We start from the raw sequence: 17,099 nt of genomic DNA on the forward strand, positions 1-17,099 counted from the left end.
ACAGCATGAACCGCAAAGGAGGACAGAATAATGGTGACAAAGTGGAGGTGATGGTCAAGCCCAAAGAGTCGGACTTTTTCGGGGAGAGGTCTCGATGTCGGATCATTCTAGTGAGAAAAGAAATCAATTGCGTACAGAGCAAGTCGCGGTTCCGTTTCCATGCCTGAGGAGTGTGGCGTAGTGGCGCAGATGAGGCTGAACGCATCGGATTAGTAATTACCTTACAAGTGTTCGGCTCCATGCCTTACCTAATACTATCTTTTGTGTGCCAGCCACTGTGCCAGTGTAGGTGTAGGTACGTATCCCCACCAAAGGCATCACTGCGCTTGAGGAGGGACAACCAACACTGAATTTGTCCCTCTCGCAAGCACTCCCCCAGGAATAGCTATTCGACATGGACATCACTCAATTCATCGTTTCGAAACGGGACGCCGCCCTCCTATACGGTGACTATTCCACCTACCAAGCGCAACTCGGAAAGAAGCTTTTGAAGGCTCGGAAGAGGCTTGGTATTGCCACAAAGAATCGCGGCAAGTACCAGAAGAAGGACCAGTTCAGTGCTGAAGATGTTGGGCAGAATCACGAGTACGTCAACGAAAAACTACACTCCAGTCGATAAGACGTCAGGTGCTAACTGATTTTTGCTTTCGACAGATATGCCCATCTTATTCTCCTCACGAGCGAGCGTGCCTGGGCCAATGCCATGAGCATGAGGGCCGCCCACACTGCTGATACCAAGGGAATCAACTCTCGAACTCGAAAGCATATTGTTTCCCGTCTTGATAAAGCTGCTCGATTGGCCGAATCTCTTGCCGTGCTTCTGGCCCAGCCGGAATCTGGTGCGACTCGTAACGACAGGCTAGAGTCGCAAGCCTATGCTGCCCTCATCAGGGGCGCCGCTCTGTTCGAGAAGCAAAGCTGGGAGCCTTGCGTCGAGTCCTATGCTGTTGCGCGCATCGTCTATAGCGCCCTCGCCACCGCCACGGCGAGCGACATGTTCAAGGACCTCTTATCCGAGACCATCGACCCTTCCATTCGCTACGCTGCCTATCAGCTTAAGACGCCCCGCACCGTGCCTGTTGCCACAATTGCCAGGAAGGCCTTCCCTCAATCTGACGAATGGATCGTACAGCAGGTAAACGAGCTTGATGCCCGTGCTTTGGGCCAAGGCGATGCCCAGTCCCGACAAGACGCTGCAGAAGAAAGCGTCCCCAGGACGCTGACCTGGCGCTCCCGTGAGGTCAAAATCGAAGATGCCGCCATCGCACTTGCCTGGGGTCGGGTCCAGCAGGCGAAGGGACGCCTGGTTGAGCAGCTTTCCTCCCTTGCCGATGCCAAACTTAAGAAGGTGGCTAGTGCCTACGATTCGATTCTCACCGCGACCCAGGATGCCGTGGATGCAACTAAGAATGCTATCGAGGAGCTCCGCGGCGAAGGCGTATCACAGAGCGATTCTCGGATGCAGAGCCTGCAGGTTACCCGAACAGCTGTCAACTACGAGATGATCAGTTGGCGAATTGGGAGGAACCGCGTTCTCACGGGTGATCGGGACGGAGCTGTCGAGAACTACGAGAAATTGTCGGGTAAGAAAACCAAGAAGGAGCCCTCGGCGGCCAAGAGAAGCAGGGAAGAGAGGCCGCGGTACAAAGCAGGCAAGTTGCGGGAGTTGGTTGCACTCTACGAAGGTATCCTGCAGAGTGTCGAGTCGGTCAAGGAACTTCCTGGTGTTGCGGCCGATGAACCTCTTACCCAGTGGTTGCATGCCATAACGTCCTACTTCCAAGCCCTCAAGTAAGTCGAATACACCCGACAGACCTTTGTCCTCCCTCTCCCCGGCTTTGGCCCCCCCCTCTCTCACCCCTCAGCACTGACACATTTATCCAGGGTTCTTGCCATTGCCCGCTCCCACGATATCATCGGCAACACCACCAATGCCCTGGCACTCATCAACCACGCCCACGACTTGGCTCAGACAGCCGCGCCCGTCCTCTCCCAAGCCCCGCAGCCACCAGCCGGCTCGCCACGCAACATCCAACCGACGGCCGAGGACGCAGACTTCCTCAAGACCTTCCTCTCCGGCCAGGTCTTGCGTTTCCGCGCACTGGTCCACATGGAGAACCTGCAAAAGAAGGCCGAGGAAGAGTACGCTGCGCAAGGCCCACGCGCGCCGCTCATCGAGCGTCTCCACGAGTATCCCATCGGCCCCGTCGACCTCACCAACCTCGTGGAAATGCCACCGAAAGTCGCTCCCATCCCCGTCAAGCCCATCTTCCTCGACATTGCTTGGAACTACATCCAGTACCCCGAATTCGACGAGCCGGCGAAGCCCGCGGCAGAAGCGAAGAAGGAGGCCGAGGCCGAGTCGGCCGAGTCGGCCGAGGCCGAAAAGTCTCGGAAGAAGGGCTGGTTCGGATTTGGGAGGTAGATCAGATGACGTGGTGGTTGCATTCATGAGTCTCACCGGCTCCTTCTTGTCATGCCTTGCTGCTCCTTGCTTCTGTGCATGGCGAAAACATCTGCTACCTCAACAGGGGAAAGTTAACCGCAGAGATGATCATAGATTGAGACTATGAAATGAGAAGAGAAAAAATGACAGCATATGACAATCAACGACTTGGTCACTTGTTCGGACCAGATTCACGTTCCGTGCTGGGCAATACTCTGAATTTAACGACATGTTGAAGTCAAGCTCTAGATCAAGCGCTCCCCGTAAGGCCCTGAATAACATACGTAGGTTTCCCTCTCGTTCCATCTTAATGTTATCCATGTCTCATTACGATATATGGAGTAGGATAGGCACAAAAGTTTTATCTTAGAAAGGATAAGGTAGGGAGAAGGGGAGGATTTGACAGGTACTTCGTATGTATCTCTTTGTAAGGTAGGTAGGTAGTAGGTAGGTAGATATCAACCTCCATAAGGCAAGATAGTAGTTACCTAGGTAGGTAGTGAAGGATCCATTGCGTTAGTGATAGGCGACTCAGTCCGGTCGGGACTGTCCTTGCCAACTTCTGGACAGGAAATGGCAATTCGCGGCTATGCAGGACTTGTGAGAATCCGGTTGCCTTGATGTCCAGGTCATGATAAAACTCGGGGCGACTCGAGAAAAGACAATCAAAGAAGAAAAGGGAAGGGGGGCAAAAGAAACCTGGAAATGCGGGATACGGACACGGGTAAAGCCTCTTTTTTTTTTTTTTTTTTTTTTTTTTCCTCCTCCCAAAGAAAGCAAGCATCCAAAGGTCTTTTTAATGGCCGGCCAACTTAAGAGTGCAAGACGACGGATCCGGCGATATCAAGCCACCTCCCACACCGGTCCCGATCCTACGGGGCCGCCTGTACTCCGTATGTACACGTGTACGGATACATCCGGGCCCCAGGCTCTCGGTAAGCAAGGAGAGACTACGTAATGTTAGTTCAACGACTTTGTTGTCTTCCGAGAGGTTCTCTGGTAGGAGCCCGGATGAAGCGTCGGGCCATTATTAATTAAAAGAGAAAGCCAGACCTGGGGGTTTGGAGAAGGGGGGGGGGGGAAGCACTGTTGATGGCGATCGGGGGATAATGGGATCAACCATGCAGGTTCACAGGAACGTATTCCCACGGCAATCATTCGTCGCAAGACTTGTCCTCTGGCGATTATGACCACACTTTAGAAGCATTGGATGTGTGTCTCCGTATTCACAATCCAGAGTGCCGCCCTCGGGTAGGTCCGTGTCAAAGGTGGAGCAAATGCTGTCGGACTGGTCGAGTTTCTGCAAGCGCGGGGGATCGCTGGGACTTGACCATCATGAACTGGAAGCGGGCCGAGGCCTAGAAGTCGTGTTCATCGGTTGGGGGTTGATGAAAAGTTCTCTACTCGGACGGGAAGGCCGAGGTACCTTTTGCGCGAAGTGTAAAATTTTGTAATTTCGTGGTCTTGTATCCGTCTGCGTCGTTCCTTTTTCTCTGGCCTCGATGTCTTGGAGTTGGCTAAAGCGACCTCACTAGCAGGAACTAATAACTGCCAGAGGGAGGTTTCGCCCGAATCTCATACCCACTCATCTAATTTTGTCTTGTGAAACGTGTGTCTGCGATATATGCCGAAAGGTCTCGACCTGGCGCACTTGTGGGGAGCCGTGGCTAGTTTTTCTTTCTTCTTTTTCCTTTATTATTTTCCTTTTCCCGGATAATGACTACATACGAATAGTATTGGACCGGGGAATCTCAAAATCTGTGTGATCCGTGCCTCTGCACTAGATGCGAGTGCCCCTCCGGTTCTCCGGTCCGGACTGCATCCGATAGTCCAACAAACAGATTATCAAGTCTTGTCCTCATCTTCCGCGCAGAGTGCATCGGCTGGTGGCATGAACGGCGGCATGAACGGCACCGGCGAAGCCGTCAAGATGTAGGTCGATGCAGGAGTAGATGGTATCTGCAGGACAAAAGGGGTTTCATACATGACATTATGGAACCATTTGGGACACGTTAGATTCCAAACACATCATTCAACCCTCGACAAGCCATCTAATGACCGTAGATTTTTCCCACGTATTAGACGCGCAATAAAAAACCAGAGAAGCAAAATGTGAAAAGGGCACTCTAACCACTCCGTACTTCGTATAGCGGGATGTCCGGTTGATTCCCTAGAGGGACGCCGGTATCAGTTACGAAGGCAGACAAAAGCTTCGATACTCGGAGAAATAATTACTGTTCTTTCAGTTACAGAGCTCGGTAGCCAATCAGTCCGTTGCATGCGATTTTGATTGCACCTCCACCTAATGCAGGTCCGGTTCGCAATCGTCAGATCGGTTTAGGGACATGACTCTCCGAATGCCGGGATTGGAAAGGAGTGTCTCCTATGAGATGTGGTCGTGGACGGATAGGGAAAGGATGCATCCGCGCCAGGAACGCCGCCTGGAACTACCATCTAGGAATGCACCGCTTCTTTTCTTTTTCCAATTGATTGACTGGCTGTGGAGTCGTTGACGGTTGCAGATTCCAACACACCTAATACCTATCTTACCCGTACTCCATAGCCGTAATACGCTATGGCCCTCCGTGGGTTGGTGGCAGGTTTACGGAGGACTTTGAATTGGATCTTCGGTGTGTGTACAGTGAGTGATCAAGCGGAGATGGCAATAGAGCGAGCAAGCGTTTGATATACCTTAAGGCAAGAAGCTTGAACTAAGAAGTATTACCTTATGCATACTAGCTTTTGTCGGTTAACTACCTACCTAAATATGATTTTCATTCCGAGGTTGGACAAAACGGTGGCTTGCCCTGTATCGGTTGCGTCACTACTCCGTCGGAGGTTGTTGAGTTGAGCTACGGAAAGAGAGAGCTTGGGCCATGCATAAGGTACTGTGTACTCGGATTGAAGACGGGAACTTGAATGACAGAATGGAATGGCCGTCATTTGAACTTTCCCGAAGGTCACGACCACTGCGAACCTGGCATGTCGCACGCGTGAAAAGCATATAATACATACAGATTCCAAAGCCATCAGCACTGGATTTTCTCAACCACACAACCGCAACCCCCCATTCCGTCCCCTTCGTATTCATTTCAGTAGGCACCGCCGGATGTTTCAGACGTCGATGTGATGGGAAAAACATTCACACTTGTCTTTGGCCCAGTGTCATGATTCAGGACTCCACTACGTGGGACAGAGGACGTAGTATTAGTGTATATACAGGCCGGCTGCTGACCACAAGCCTCCAAACGCAAGTCAGACGTTCTAGTTTATCCATTGCTTGTTGATTGGTTTGGGTGGTAAAACTCGGCGCGGAATGAGAGGAGTGCTGGTGCCTTCTTTTTCCTTCTCTTATTTCTTCGGTGTTTGGTTCGCCGGAAATACGGCAAAAGCAAAGCAAACGGATATCAAAAAAATAGAAGAAAAAAAAGAAGAAGAAAAAGGCAAAAGCGTCGAGTTGCGGCTAAATATCATGTTGATCGCACTCACTCTGAAATCCAAGAGAGGAAACACTGGAACTTATTTATCCCTTATTCATAAGCAACCGCTGTACTTCGTACTACCGTTGACAGCTGCTTGCTCCGTTTCTGTGTGGCCCCCTCTGCGGAATGCATGTATTGGTTCATTTTGTCCGCGATGATCCCCGTATTTCAATTTTTTCTTCTTCTTATTCCTCGGCTTATTAGTCCCTTTCTGAAGAGGAAGCGTGACTTCCATTCAGTCTCACATGCCTGCCTCTTCAAAGGCACACAAATCAGCTGTATTATTCTCTTTTGCCTTGGGCAGCCACAAGTTCTGTCTACCTAGGTACCTTAGCTTTTGGAAGCTCGCCACGAAAAAGCACTACCGAGAATCCGTGCCCCATAAGGTACAGAGTACAGCAGTACTTCGTAATACTTAAGGTTGGGTAGCCCACGTCACTCACCTCGGAGAACGCACCAATTTAATCATTCAAGTTTGATTCGAGCCACAAAAGCCACGGAGACCCACTATCATGCCCACCAGCCCCTGCCTGTCTGCACATTGTAGGCAACATCCCAGCAGCCTTTCGCGGTCCCCGCCTCTGCTCCGTCAGAATGGAACCCATCGGCCAGATCTCATCCTCCCCCCCCATCCCCAAACTATCTCTTTTCTGGCCCTAGTGACAATTCCAGCCGCAACCCGGAATCCTACACCTACCGGATAACCCAACGAGCGTCTCATTCTGTTTTCGAGTTTGGCCACCCCTCCACCTCCGACTCCATCTCTTATCCGTCTATCAACTACGTGTAGAGAAGGCCCATCAATCCAAGCTTTAACCTTTCCAGCTGCCTCTTAACAACCAAACAACCAAACAACCAACCCCTGCGCTACGCCGTGTGCTGTGCGGTGCATGTAGCGTGAAGGAAGCAATACCTGCTGGTCAAACTGGCCCTGTTTGGCTTGGCCGCCACCCATCCAACTGTCAAAGCTGCCTACACTTATTCTTACTATTCTTTCTGTTCTCATCCCTATTTACCCTTCCTCTTCTTCCTGAACACCGTCAACATATCATACGAACTATCACCTTTGCGCTTACACTTCCCATACTGCCATTTCTTGTGGCTGATTGGATCCTCTCTCTTGTTGTCAGCTTTCGATGACGGCCTCCTTTTGCCTACCTGGCAAAGTGTGACCCCACTGCCCTTTCAAATCGGACGAGGCAGAGGAGGTTGCCTCATCCTGTCTTTGTGTCCTTCCAAACTCCCAGCGTTTACTTCGACAGCCTCCCACGAAAATTATCGACAAGGCGCAAGGTACTGCTCCACGGCAGTGCCTTTTTGTCGCATGCACAACAAGTGAAGAGATAATTGCATTCCAAGCGCACGCAGCACCATACCATGCAGCGCGTCTCTGCCCTCCTCCCTTCTCGGGATAAAAGGAAATCTCATACTAGCACGGCGACCAAGTCATCCCTCGAAAGATTATTCGGCGCTTCCGAAAAACGGCGATCAGCTCATCTTAACAGACTCTCCACAGCCCCCTCCATTGTCCGCGAAGATTATTGGCCTGCGACGCTCGACAGAGAATGCGATCGCGCCGCCAGGATCCTCAAGTCCTTCTCCAGTACGGCAGTGCAGTCCCTTGCTCCTCCAAGACGTTTTCTCGTTCCTCGTTCCCTGCTGACCATATTTCTTTCCACCCACAGCTGATGGCTACCTCGCTCCTCTGCACGATGATGACGAACACCACGACCACCGAACTTCTTCCGCTCCCTCCGAACCGCAAACGCCCATTCAAGTCTTCAAACGAATTCCTCGGAAAATCATTCAAAATGCGGCTGGAATTGCCATCTTCACTTGCATGCGGTCAGGCCTTTGGATGACAGGCTCGGGAGGATCGGGCATTCTGATCTCCCGGAAAGCGGATGGAACATGGTCTCCCCCCTCAGGCATTCTGCTACATACCCCAACGTTGAGTTTCATCATTGGCGTGGACGTTTACGACTGTGTCTTGGTCGTCAACAACATGACGTCTCTGGAGACCCTCATTACGAGGCCTAGTGTTACGCTGGGCGAAGACATCGGCCTCACCAAAGGGCCGCTCATTCCGCTTGATTCGACCGACGAAAGCTTGCAATGGAGAGAACTGGACAACAGTGTCTTGACTTATCTCAAAGCCAGGGGTCAATCTCGGAATGTTAATCTCCACGGCTGTATCTTGACCGAGAGGGGCAATGAGAACGAACGGTTCTACCAGAGCAGCGTAACCCCCGCGCAGATAGCTGCCGGGAACGTGTCAAGGCGCGTCGACGAAACCCGACCGCTATCCGAGGTCATCAAGATGGCCGAAGGAAGGATTGATGCCGACATGGCCGTTATCAACAAACTCGCTACGCAACCCAGTCCCGGGGACGCCATGATCGCAACACCACGCGAGTCTCCCTCGTCGCCCGTCTTTTCTACCTTTGGCGTCCCGAGCTCCGATGATCCCGATCCTTTCGGTATCCTCGCTCTGGAGATGGCGGGCCTGGAGATTCGAGAAGCCGGAACCCGTCATAGGCCATGCGACCGCCACTTCGAATATGTCCCAAGTCCTTCGAGTCCCGCTTTCTCCCGATTCAGCCGGCAGAGCGAGACTAATGTGACGGAGAGCAACCGAGCCAGCTATATGTCGGGTAGGACGGAGAGGACCAAGATGTCGGATGCATGTACGCAGACCGAAAAGAATCAGACGCCGAGCACAACGCCGAATCTAAGCCACAGTGAAGATGGCATGGACGAACAGACCGAAAGTGAGAAGGCCGGATGTAAGGACTCGAAGGAGCGGGAACAACGGGAGGAGCGGAACCAGCGGGGCGAGGTTGAAGAAGAAGTGGATTACACCAAGGTTGACCTCACGCCACTAAGGCACCTGAGCGGTAGTTACTCGCCCCGCAGCGTCGTTGTAACAGACGGCACCGCGAGTGCGGATGGGCACTCACGAACGGATGCCAGCATATTCGACGACGCTGCCACAAAGGCATCGAGTGTTTACGAGAAGGAAGACGACGATTCACGCGACTCAAACGGCAACGATGACGATGCCGACGATGAAGATGAAGATGAAGAGATGGATGATGACGACGAGGAACCCGTCATCTTGGAGGTGGCGTCGGTGCAACCGGCTGCGCGGACTGCCGTGGTTGCTTCTCCGATAAACGTAAGAGGGGCATTGGTGAACATCCCGAAGCGGATAGCCCCGCCCCTTCCTACAAGAAGCCCAGCTCGGATGTCTCGCGCCAGCAAGAGCGATCTGGCGAACGATGATCACGTCCCTATCGCTACGCAGACGGACTTGGAGCCACCGCCCCAGAAGCCTTCCGACGAGATGACGACTGACGAGCCAGAAAGGATCCCCGTTGTCTCCGAACCATCATCGCCAGGGAAAGCGAGAGAGGCCGTGGCCATGTCGAGCGAAGGCAAGCATTCAGATAAAGAGGCCGCCAAGGAAGAGGAGACGACCCTAACGATGGAAGCTTGCCCGGACGCTTCGGCCAACCCGAGTCATCTCACACCCGTCGTGTTTCCACCTCGGGACACATCGGAGACTCTGGTTCCACCAGAGAGGAGCGCGAGGAGACACTCAAAGGCGGACTTTAGCGCAAATCCCACAGCGGAAACCAAGTCCATGTCGCCTAGGCCTGTTTCTGTGGCTTGATCGACTCGGCGACATATATTTTTCACCTCGCCGACCTTTTCTACTTATCGTTTTTTCCGGTCCGCTTTTCAGCTGTCGGACATTCCAGGCGACTTCTCGAGGCCTGATTTTTCACTTTTATGTTTACCGTGCATCGATCGGTATGGTTGTAACGATAGATGGCAATGAGGGAGCTTACAGGTTTGGTACCGCGGTTGCCTATGCAGGAAAGGGAATGTCATTGAACCGGAGGACAGGGCAGGGCAGGGGTATTGGCAGCGAATTATGGAAGTACGGCTCTTGACAATGATCGAGCTGACTTGACAAGATATACCGGACGGGGTGTTTGTGACTGGCGACAATGTATCATATAATACTTTCGTACCTTAGGAAGGAGTCGGCATGGGGGGATCTCTTGAGATGGGAACAAGGCTCGGCGCAAGAGAGGCACCATCGGGAACCATATCATGAAGAATCATGAGCAAAATGTCTTTTTCTTTTTAAATTAGGAAAAAAAGTTTCTTTTGTCTTTTTGCTTGGACGGTGTGATCTTGAACTACGCGGCGCAGGATTTCAAGGCTGAAGTGAAAGGTCGGGCAGGGTCAGAGCTCAACCTGGGCCCCGTCTACTCAGATGGTTGAACGGGGCTCGGATCCCCAAGTGGCCACATTACTCACATTACTCACTTCCACATCTCGCCGCGCTTCACACCAAACATTGGAGATTGAGACCGTTCGGGGGAGGGAACAGGAAAGAAAAATAGGGCAAAAATTCAAGGGTCGAGGGACATCGGATTTGAGCCGATAACTTTTGGGAAGCTCCATGTCTGATCTGGAATCCAATGCGCTACCGTTGCGCCAACCCCCCAGTGATGCCGGTGATGCACTCATTCTGGTTGCTTCTGGGTTAGTTGGTGTTATCGAGGACTATCACGGCGAATGCTAAAGGGCTCAAGAGCTTCACCCGGATGCTCCATGAAGCGCAACGGAGTGATGTGTAACCCCTACGTAGGCCCACGATGCCAGCAGGGCAACTTTTCCTTGTCTGCCATTATCAAGTTGACTGGGCAGTCGCAGATAGGAACACGCCTCAGTGGGCAACACACCCACCCGAAAACCGGCGGTGGTGGCGGTGGCCCTGTCTGTCGGTTCAGGTTCTATCTACCTTAGCCTCAGGCTTGGCGAATGGCGTGGCTCCGACACGTCGTCTAACCAACCAATCGGCAAGGAGAGCAGACCTGTGGCTCCACCGACAAGCGCCAGGGCGGCTGAAAGCACGGACCAAGATGGGACTCCTGCTGTTGTTCCGCCATTTCGTCCTGTTCCTGTGTCAACTCTGCGAAAGTACCAATTACGCCGCCGACCGCGTCAAAATCCGGTCAAGCACAACCTTGCCACGCCCGCGCCCACGCCCACGCCCACGCCCACGCGACGCAGCAGGACCAGTACCAATCCGCCCGCCGGCACCCCGACGCCAACCCCAACGAACAATCGCAACTTTGACTTTGCAACTCTCCAGCCACCAACCGTCGCGTCTGCCAGGTCTCCGAGGACCCCAGGCACAGGCAAAGGCACAGCAAAGGCAGAGGCACGAGAACACCGAAGATGTCGAGCCAGGCGGGCAAATGGCGCGAGGATCAGGTCCTCGTCATCTGCCCCGGCAGCAAGACCACCATGGCCCAGCTGGGCTGTGCTGAGCTTACGCCGCCCGCGCATCGGTTCCCCACGCGCATGTTCAGGGACGAAGAGGGCGACAAATGGCGGCCGTACCATACTTTCAAGCGCAAAAAGAAGGTCACTAGCAATGGTGCCGCTACGGCTGTCGCTACATCTGCTTCCACAGCTGCTGCCTCGGCTCCTCCTGCGTCCTCCACTACCGAGATGGACGAGTGGGAATGGGTAGAGGATACCGATTCAGAAGAAGGCGCCGTGTACCCCATGCAAGGTCAGTGAACCCCAGGGGCGGAAGAGATAATGGGGTGGGGAAGGAAGAGATTTTCTTTTGTAAGGTTTTTTTTTTTTTTTTTTTTGGGTGTCTTTCATTACTGACTTGAGGCTTTCTCGACAGGCGGTCGCATCGTCAACATGGAGGCATTTCTCGCTTTTCTCGATCACATACACGGCATTCTCACGACGACATATCACAACACGCCCATCATGCTCATGGCATCGCCACAGTGGACGCGCCCCGACACGGAGACTGTAACTCGGTACATCTTCGAAAAGACCCGCACGCCGGCCCTCTGCCTCATCCACAGCGGCATCGCGACGCAATACGGCCTCAAGTGGGGGAACATGACGGTGGTCGACATTGGGTACGAGAAAGTCGACGTGACTTGCATCTACGAGGGCCGCGTGGTCAACCACAGGGCGTTGGGATACCCCTCGCCGGAGCGCGACATCTCGGGAGGCGAAGTGTTCACGCGGAAGCTGCTGGAACTGCTCGAGGGAAGCCGCTTCACCTACGACATGGCCGAGCAGTTGAAAAAGAGCCCCATTTGCGAAGTGCTACCCTATGCCCCGGACCACCCGAAGTTTATGGAGCTGCCGACCGAGTCGACAGCAGCAGCTGCGCCGCTCGGCAACGGCAGTGGCAACGGCAGTGGCAACGGCAGTGGTAACGGCAACGGCAGTGGCAGTGGCAGTGGCAGTGGCGGCACCAGCACCAGCACCATTACCACCGCCACGGCTGCGCCCGCGGGTCCTGAAGTTCCCAAAGTCAACGAGCCTTACAAGCCGGCGGCGGCTGATGGCGATGAAGCAGACGTCCTGCCAGGGGCCGATGCCGATGGCGTCTTGGACGTGGCGACCATCGTCACGAGCGGCAACGCTCGGGAGTTCTTGGCGAAGAAGGAGAAGGAGAAGACGGAAAAGGGAAAGGGTCGCAAGGCCAAGGGCCAGGAAGCCGACGCTGCCAAGACGGCTCGACTACCCAACTCGAAGAGGATGCGCAATGTGTTCCAGTACGAGGAAGTCGTCCAGGAGGAGGTGCCTCTCGTAGATACTACGGGGGGCGCAGGTGCCAAGGAAGGAGAAAATAGGGGGGGCGAGGCCAAGCAGGACGAGGCCAGAGAAGGTGAAGCCAGAGAAGGTGAAGCCAGAGAAGGTGAAAGCAAAGAAGGCGAAAGCAACGACGTGGAAATGACGGACGACTCGAAGCCTGCCGCTGAAGCCACGGCCACCGAGGAAAAGCCTACCGCTACCGAGTCCGCGCCAGCCTCGACCACCGAACAAGTGACGGAGCCGCCGACCGAGGACCAGCCCGCACCTGGTGCGGCCGCCAGGGAGGCAGCAGCAACAGCGGCAGCAGCAGCAACAGCGGCAGCAGCAGCAACAGCGGCAGCAGCAGCAGCATCGCACCAGACCGTCACGCACAACAGGAGGGTGCGACGTGAGATCGAAGTCGGCCTGGAGCGCTTCACCTTTGCCGACCGCGCGGAGATTGACCGCATCGTGTGGACCATCTACAACACGATCCAGAACGTCGACGACATGTACATGCGCCCCGCCTGCTGGGACAACCTCGTCTTCGTCGGCAACGGCGCGCGGCTACGCGGCCTCAAGGAAAACATCGTGCAGACGCTGAACGCGCGCCATCTCATCTCGCCGAGCACGGCCACCATGTTCACCTCGGAGCTGCCGTCCAACCTGGCCACGCCGACAGGCACCGGGTCGCAGACGCCGACAGGTTCCGTGTCGGGGGCGCCGCACCAGCTGCTCCCCACCGGCGCGTTGTCGTCGTCGTCGGGCGTCAACCCGCTCCTCCAAGCCGCCACCACGGCGTCGTCCCTCGGCGTCGTCCCTTCTACGCCCGTCCCGCAGGGCAGCGCGGCGGGCGAGGGCGCGGCGGGCGGCGGTGCGCAACAGCATTCGATCCACTTCCACAGCCAGACGCCGACGAGCATCAAGCTGGCGGCGCTGCCGACGTACCTGTCTGAGTGGAACAAGAACGGCTTTGAGGAGGCCATGTTCCTGGGCGCACAGGTGGCGGCCCGTCTTGCGTTTTGCGTTCATAACCTAGATATGGCGGGGTTGGAGGCGCAGAAGCTGATGAGCTTGAGCCGAGTTGAGTACAAGTATGTTGTCCTTTTCCCTCTCTGTCTCCGGAAAGCAAGAAAAGAAGAAAAGAAGAAAGAAAAAAATTAACTTGGCATGAACAGTGAACTGGGACCCAAGGGCATTCGGACGCATTCGATGCTGCAGTAACCCCCCACAAACCCGGACCGACACACCAAAAGTTACGTTTGTTTCTCCGCAAAAAGGAGAGCAAAACATGATACATTCTTGACAGGAGGCGGGAGACAAAAGAAAGAAACAGGAAGAAGGTTCTGAGAACCTGTAGCTCACTGTTGGCTACTCTTATAACATTGGCTTAGCTGTGTATATCCGTCCCTTGCAGCTACGATTTTGACCACCGGGAGACTCGACAAGGTCTGATGGGAATTACGGTAGTGGATTCAACCCGAAATATAGTAGGGCAAGACGGTGGTTATTGATCAAGCTGATCGACCATCGTGGTGATCCATCATGATAGCGTGGTAGTATGTGTTGAAAAGCGAGAAAATAAAACAAAATAAAATAAACAAAAAGTGAAGAAAAAAATGGAAGATGCTTCGGCGTCAACGGTGTACGTTAAGACTGCTCACCAAGCTCTTGCATGAGGCCTTTAGATTAGCAATCACGATAGTCTAAGTAAGATCGGGTTAATTCGGTCTTGGATGCACATCCATTCGTATCCCCTGTTGGAGGAAATGAGTCAGAAGGGCGTAGGGGACGAGCTGGTTATCTACCCTATGCGTCCCAGATCCGTAATTGAAAAGGACATGGAGGGGAAGAAAAGAAAAGAAAGGAAAAGAAAAGAAGGACAACAGGTTCATACACCCTACCCAACACCACAACGCATTTAAGCTTGTTGTCCGATTCACCCGTCAGCTCGAGGAAAAGAAGAGACGAACAAGGCAACGGCCATGTCGCGAATCAACATCAGCTCGGGGTCCGCCTTCGAAGCGCAGATAGCATACTCTCGTGCCGTGGTGACCGGAGACTACATCCACGTCTCGGGGACCACAGGGTAGGTGGACGAATTCCGGGGAGACGCCGAATGTCAAGGCATATAATATATAACATATATATATAATCATGGGACGAGAAAACGGCGACTAACATACAATGATCGCCGATCCGAAACAGCTACGACTACGCAAAGGGCACCATATCCCCGGACATCGAGGAACAGACGGAACAAGCGCTGCGCAACATCGCGGCGGCCCTGGCGCAGGCGGGGGGCGCTTCGCTGTCGGACGTGGTGCGGGTGCGGTACATCCTCCCCGACCGCGCCGACTTCCCCGCGGCTTGGCCGGCGCTGCGACGGTGCTTCGGCGACGTGCGGCCGGCGGCGACCATGGTGCAGGCGGGTCTCATGGAGGAGGTCATGAAGATTGAGATTGAGGTTACGGCTTGGAGGCCTCGGGAGGGGTAGCGGGCATGAATTACAGCATGGTTGCCTTTGGGTCTGGGCTGAGAGAAGTGGTCATCTCGGCAGTTGACGGTGGGCGAGCGTTACGTTAGGGGAGGGCTGAAAATTAAGGAATGAAGGAAGAAAAAACCCGACTAATAAAATCCACAAAAATCCATGGACCGCAGACATGTTTTTTCTGGTGGCCGGATCGGCGAAGTCTGGTCTATGTCGTGATAAGTACTCCGTAGTCCGTAGTCCGTAACCGTACGGGGTACAGGGTACAGAGTACAGAGTACAGATACAGAGTACATCAAAGTCCCCGATGCCCGTGCTTTATAGCCGGACACGGTCGGCGATGTCAGCCACAGGCCGGCCGGGGTTTACCGAATTCGTACCACCTGGGAATACCAAACACAGATGTCGCTCCAGGTGTGTCTCAGATGCAGCACCCGGTCAAACGGCATATCTAGTGTAACAGGCCGACAGAATTCAATAACAACCATCATTCATCGTCATTAGATACATACAGTACAGTAGGTCTGAGATGCGAGCTCCTCGTAACGGACAATTTCCCGATGCCTCCCTCTTAGCGGAACAACAAGGCGAGCAAGGCCCCCGTCCCGAATATACTTGCTACGGTAATAAAGCTCGAAGTCGAGAACATAGACATACCACTGATGCCATGCCCCGAAGTGCAACCCCCTGATATCCTAGCGCCGACGGCCAAGCAGACACCCCCCGCGACCGCAAGCAGGGGCGAAACAGGCAGCAGCCCATCCCCCTGCGCAGCCGGGACGGCAAAAGCCGGGTCGGCAGCCTGGACAGCCCAAGCTCCGCCCGCCACACCGACCGCGAACAGCACGTTCCTCGACGAGGGAAGCGCGTCGCGGGCGCCGCGCACCAGCCAGAAGAACAACCGGCCCGCCTCCTCGTACGACGCCGAAACGCCCAGCATCGCCTTGCGGGACACCATGGACACCAACTGCGAGACGCCGATGAAGAGCCCCCCCGCCGCGGGGGCGACGACGGCGAGATGCGAACCGGGCGCGTACTGGGCGCAGGCGTAGACGGCGGCGGCGCATGCGGCCTGGAACGCGAAAAAACCGGCCGCTCGGCTGATCCCCGCGCGCTCGTGCACCGTGAGGCGCGGGTCCTCGGGCGGAGCGGAGGCGGCGCACCGAGAGAGGCGGGGGCCCAGGAAGCCGGCCCAGGCGACGCCCCCTAGGAAGGTGCCGGCCAGGGCGTAGAGGCCTGTGGGGAGGCCGACGGCTGCTTGCGGGATGACGGTGCCGGGGCATGCGCCGGCGAGGACCATCCCTACCCCTTGGAGGGCGCCGCCGAGGATGTTGCCGTCGTACGGTCCGAAGAGGCCGAGGCGGGAGGCGGAGCGGGGTTTAGGGTGCAGGACATCGAGCTTGTCGAGGGCGACGACGACTAATCTGTATTGATGATAACATTGTTTTGGTTAGAAAGGGAATGAATGCCTTTGAGTGATCATCTTTCGTGTAAATTGTAATCCGCTCGGTGAGGCAATTCAAGACGGTGTTCGGCATGGGCTTACGAGCTGCTAGCAGCGGCTGCTAGGAAGGTTTGGAGCATGTGCCAGTCTTCGAACTTGAGCTGGCCTAGGATGACGGCTGGTTGATGGACGCCGGCGGCGACGAGGGCAGCGCCAAATGACGCACCCGAGAGGAGGGTTGTCGCCATGGTTAAGGAACGATGTGACTGATCGATTTTGAAGATTTGCGTGAAGGGCCTTCTTATGAGGAGGTGTAAAAGGAGAAGAAGAAGCGGACTCTTGTTTATGCGACCTGGGATAGTTTAGATGATTTGAGTAAGACGTAATAAGTCGAGGGGAGTAATATGTCGGTTTATGAGTCTTTTAAAGGAATGGGCAAAGCTAAGAAAAAATGAGAGAAGAAAAAAAAAATCGCCAAAGATGGGCAGCAGACGCATTCGTCTAATCGGCCATCGGGCTTTGTCGAGTCGGTCCATCCTTATACAATTCCCTGGGTTTTTTTGTTTTCGTCGGCGACGCTCATCAGTCTAGGGAGATTAA

General features: G+C 54.5%; 6 protein-coding genes and 1 non-coding gene across 7 annotated transcripts; 4 read left to right on the forward strand and 3 right to left on the reverse strand.

Moving 5' to 3' along the window:
* Nucleotides 1–340: 340 nt before the first annotated feature.
* SODALDRAFT_333281 (signal recognition particle 68 kDa protein) lies at nt 341–2,714 on the forward strand. Its single transcript, XM_028611927.1, has 3 exons — nt 341–585; nt 655–1,791; nt 1,885–2,714. The coding sequence occupies exons 1-3, from the start codon at nt 395–397 to the stop codon at nt 2,423–2,425; spliced, it is 1,869 nt and encodes a 622-aa protein (XP_028466466.1). The 5' UTR covers nt 341–394; the 3' UTR covers nt 2,426–2,714.
* On the reverse strand, nt 2,458–4,497 carry SODALDRAFT_359768 (hypothetical protein; the record flags this gene model as incomplete). Its single annotated transcript, XM_028614205.1, has 7 exons — nt 2,458–2,497; nt 2,623–2,661; nt 3,007–3,096; nt 3,580–3,765; nt 4,228–4,262; nt 4,344–4,405; nt 4,491–4,497. 7 exons carry the CDS (start codon nt 4,495–4,497, stop codon nt 2,458–2,460), a joined length of 459 nt encoding a protein of 152 aa, XP_028466467.1.
* A 2,808-nt stretch (nt 4,498–7,305) lies between these two features.
* SODALDRAFT_339983 (LAS seventeen-binding protein) lies at nt 7,306–9,604 on the forward strand (the record flags this gene model as incomplete). Its single annotated transcript, XM_028612904.1, has 2 exons — nt 7,306–7,531; nt 7,614–9,604. 2 exons carry the CDS (start codon nt 7,306–7,308, stop codon nt 9,602–9,604), a joined length of 2,217 nt encoding a protein of 738 aa, XP_028466468.1.
* Nucleotides 9,605–10,363: 759 nt separating this feature from the next.
* SODALDRAFT_t122 lies at nt 10,364–10,450 on the reverse strand. The gene has a single exon. It is a non-coding gene; the product is annotated as a tRNA-Trp (tRNA).
* A 494-nt stretch (nt 10,451–10,944) lies between these two features.
* Nucleotides 10,945–14,169, forward strand: SODALDRAFT_167986 (actin-like ATPase domain-containing protein). Its single transcript, XM_028606986.1, has 3 exons — nt 10,945–11,527; nt 11,651–13,658; nt 13,743–14,169. The coding sequence occupies exons 1-3, from the start codon at nt 11,188–11,190 to the stop codon at nt 13,786–13,788; spliced, it is 2,394 nt and encodes a 797-aa protein (XP_028466469.1). The 5' UTR covers nt 10,945–11,187; the 3' UTR covers nt 13,789–14,169.
* A 380-nt stretch (nt 14,170–14,549) lies between these two features.
* Nucleotides 14,550–15,061, forward strand: SODALDRAFT_359772 (endoribonuclease L-PSP; the record flags this gene model as incomplete). Its single annotated transcript, XM_028614206.1, has 2 exons — nt 14,550–14,653; nt 14,773–15,061. 2 exons carry the CDS (start codon nt 14,550–14,552, stop codon nt 15,059–15,061), a joined length of 393 nt encoding a protein of 130 aa, XP_028466470.1.
* A 463-nt stretch (nt 15,062–15,524) lies between these two features.
* SODALDRAFT_378843 (YeeE/YedE family protein) lies at nt 15,525–17,027 on the reverse strand. The gene is made up of 2 exons (XM_028615003.1): nt 16,602–17,027; nt 15,525–16,479 (listed from the first exon to the last, which is right to left on the reverse strand). Exons 1-2 carry the CDS (start codon nt 16,745–16,747, stop codon nt 15,627–15,629), a joined length of 999 nt encoding a protein of 332 aa, XP_028466471.1. The 5' UTR covers nt 16,748–17,027; the 3' UTR covers nt 15,525–15,626.
* Between the last annotated feature and the right edge of the window lie 72 nt (nt 17,028–17,099).

Source organism: Sodiomyces alkalinus (genome assembly GCF_003711515.1).
Source record: "Sodiomyces alkalinus F11 unplaced genomic scaffold SODALscaffold_5, whole genome shotgun sequence".
NCBI classification, from domain to species: domain Eukaryota; kingdom Fungi; phylum Ascomycota; class Sordariomycetes; order Glomerellales; family Plectosphaerellaceae; genus Sodiomyces; species Sodiomyces alkalinus.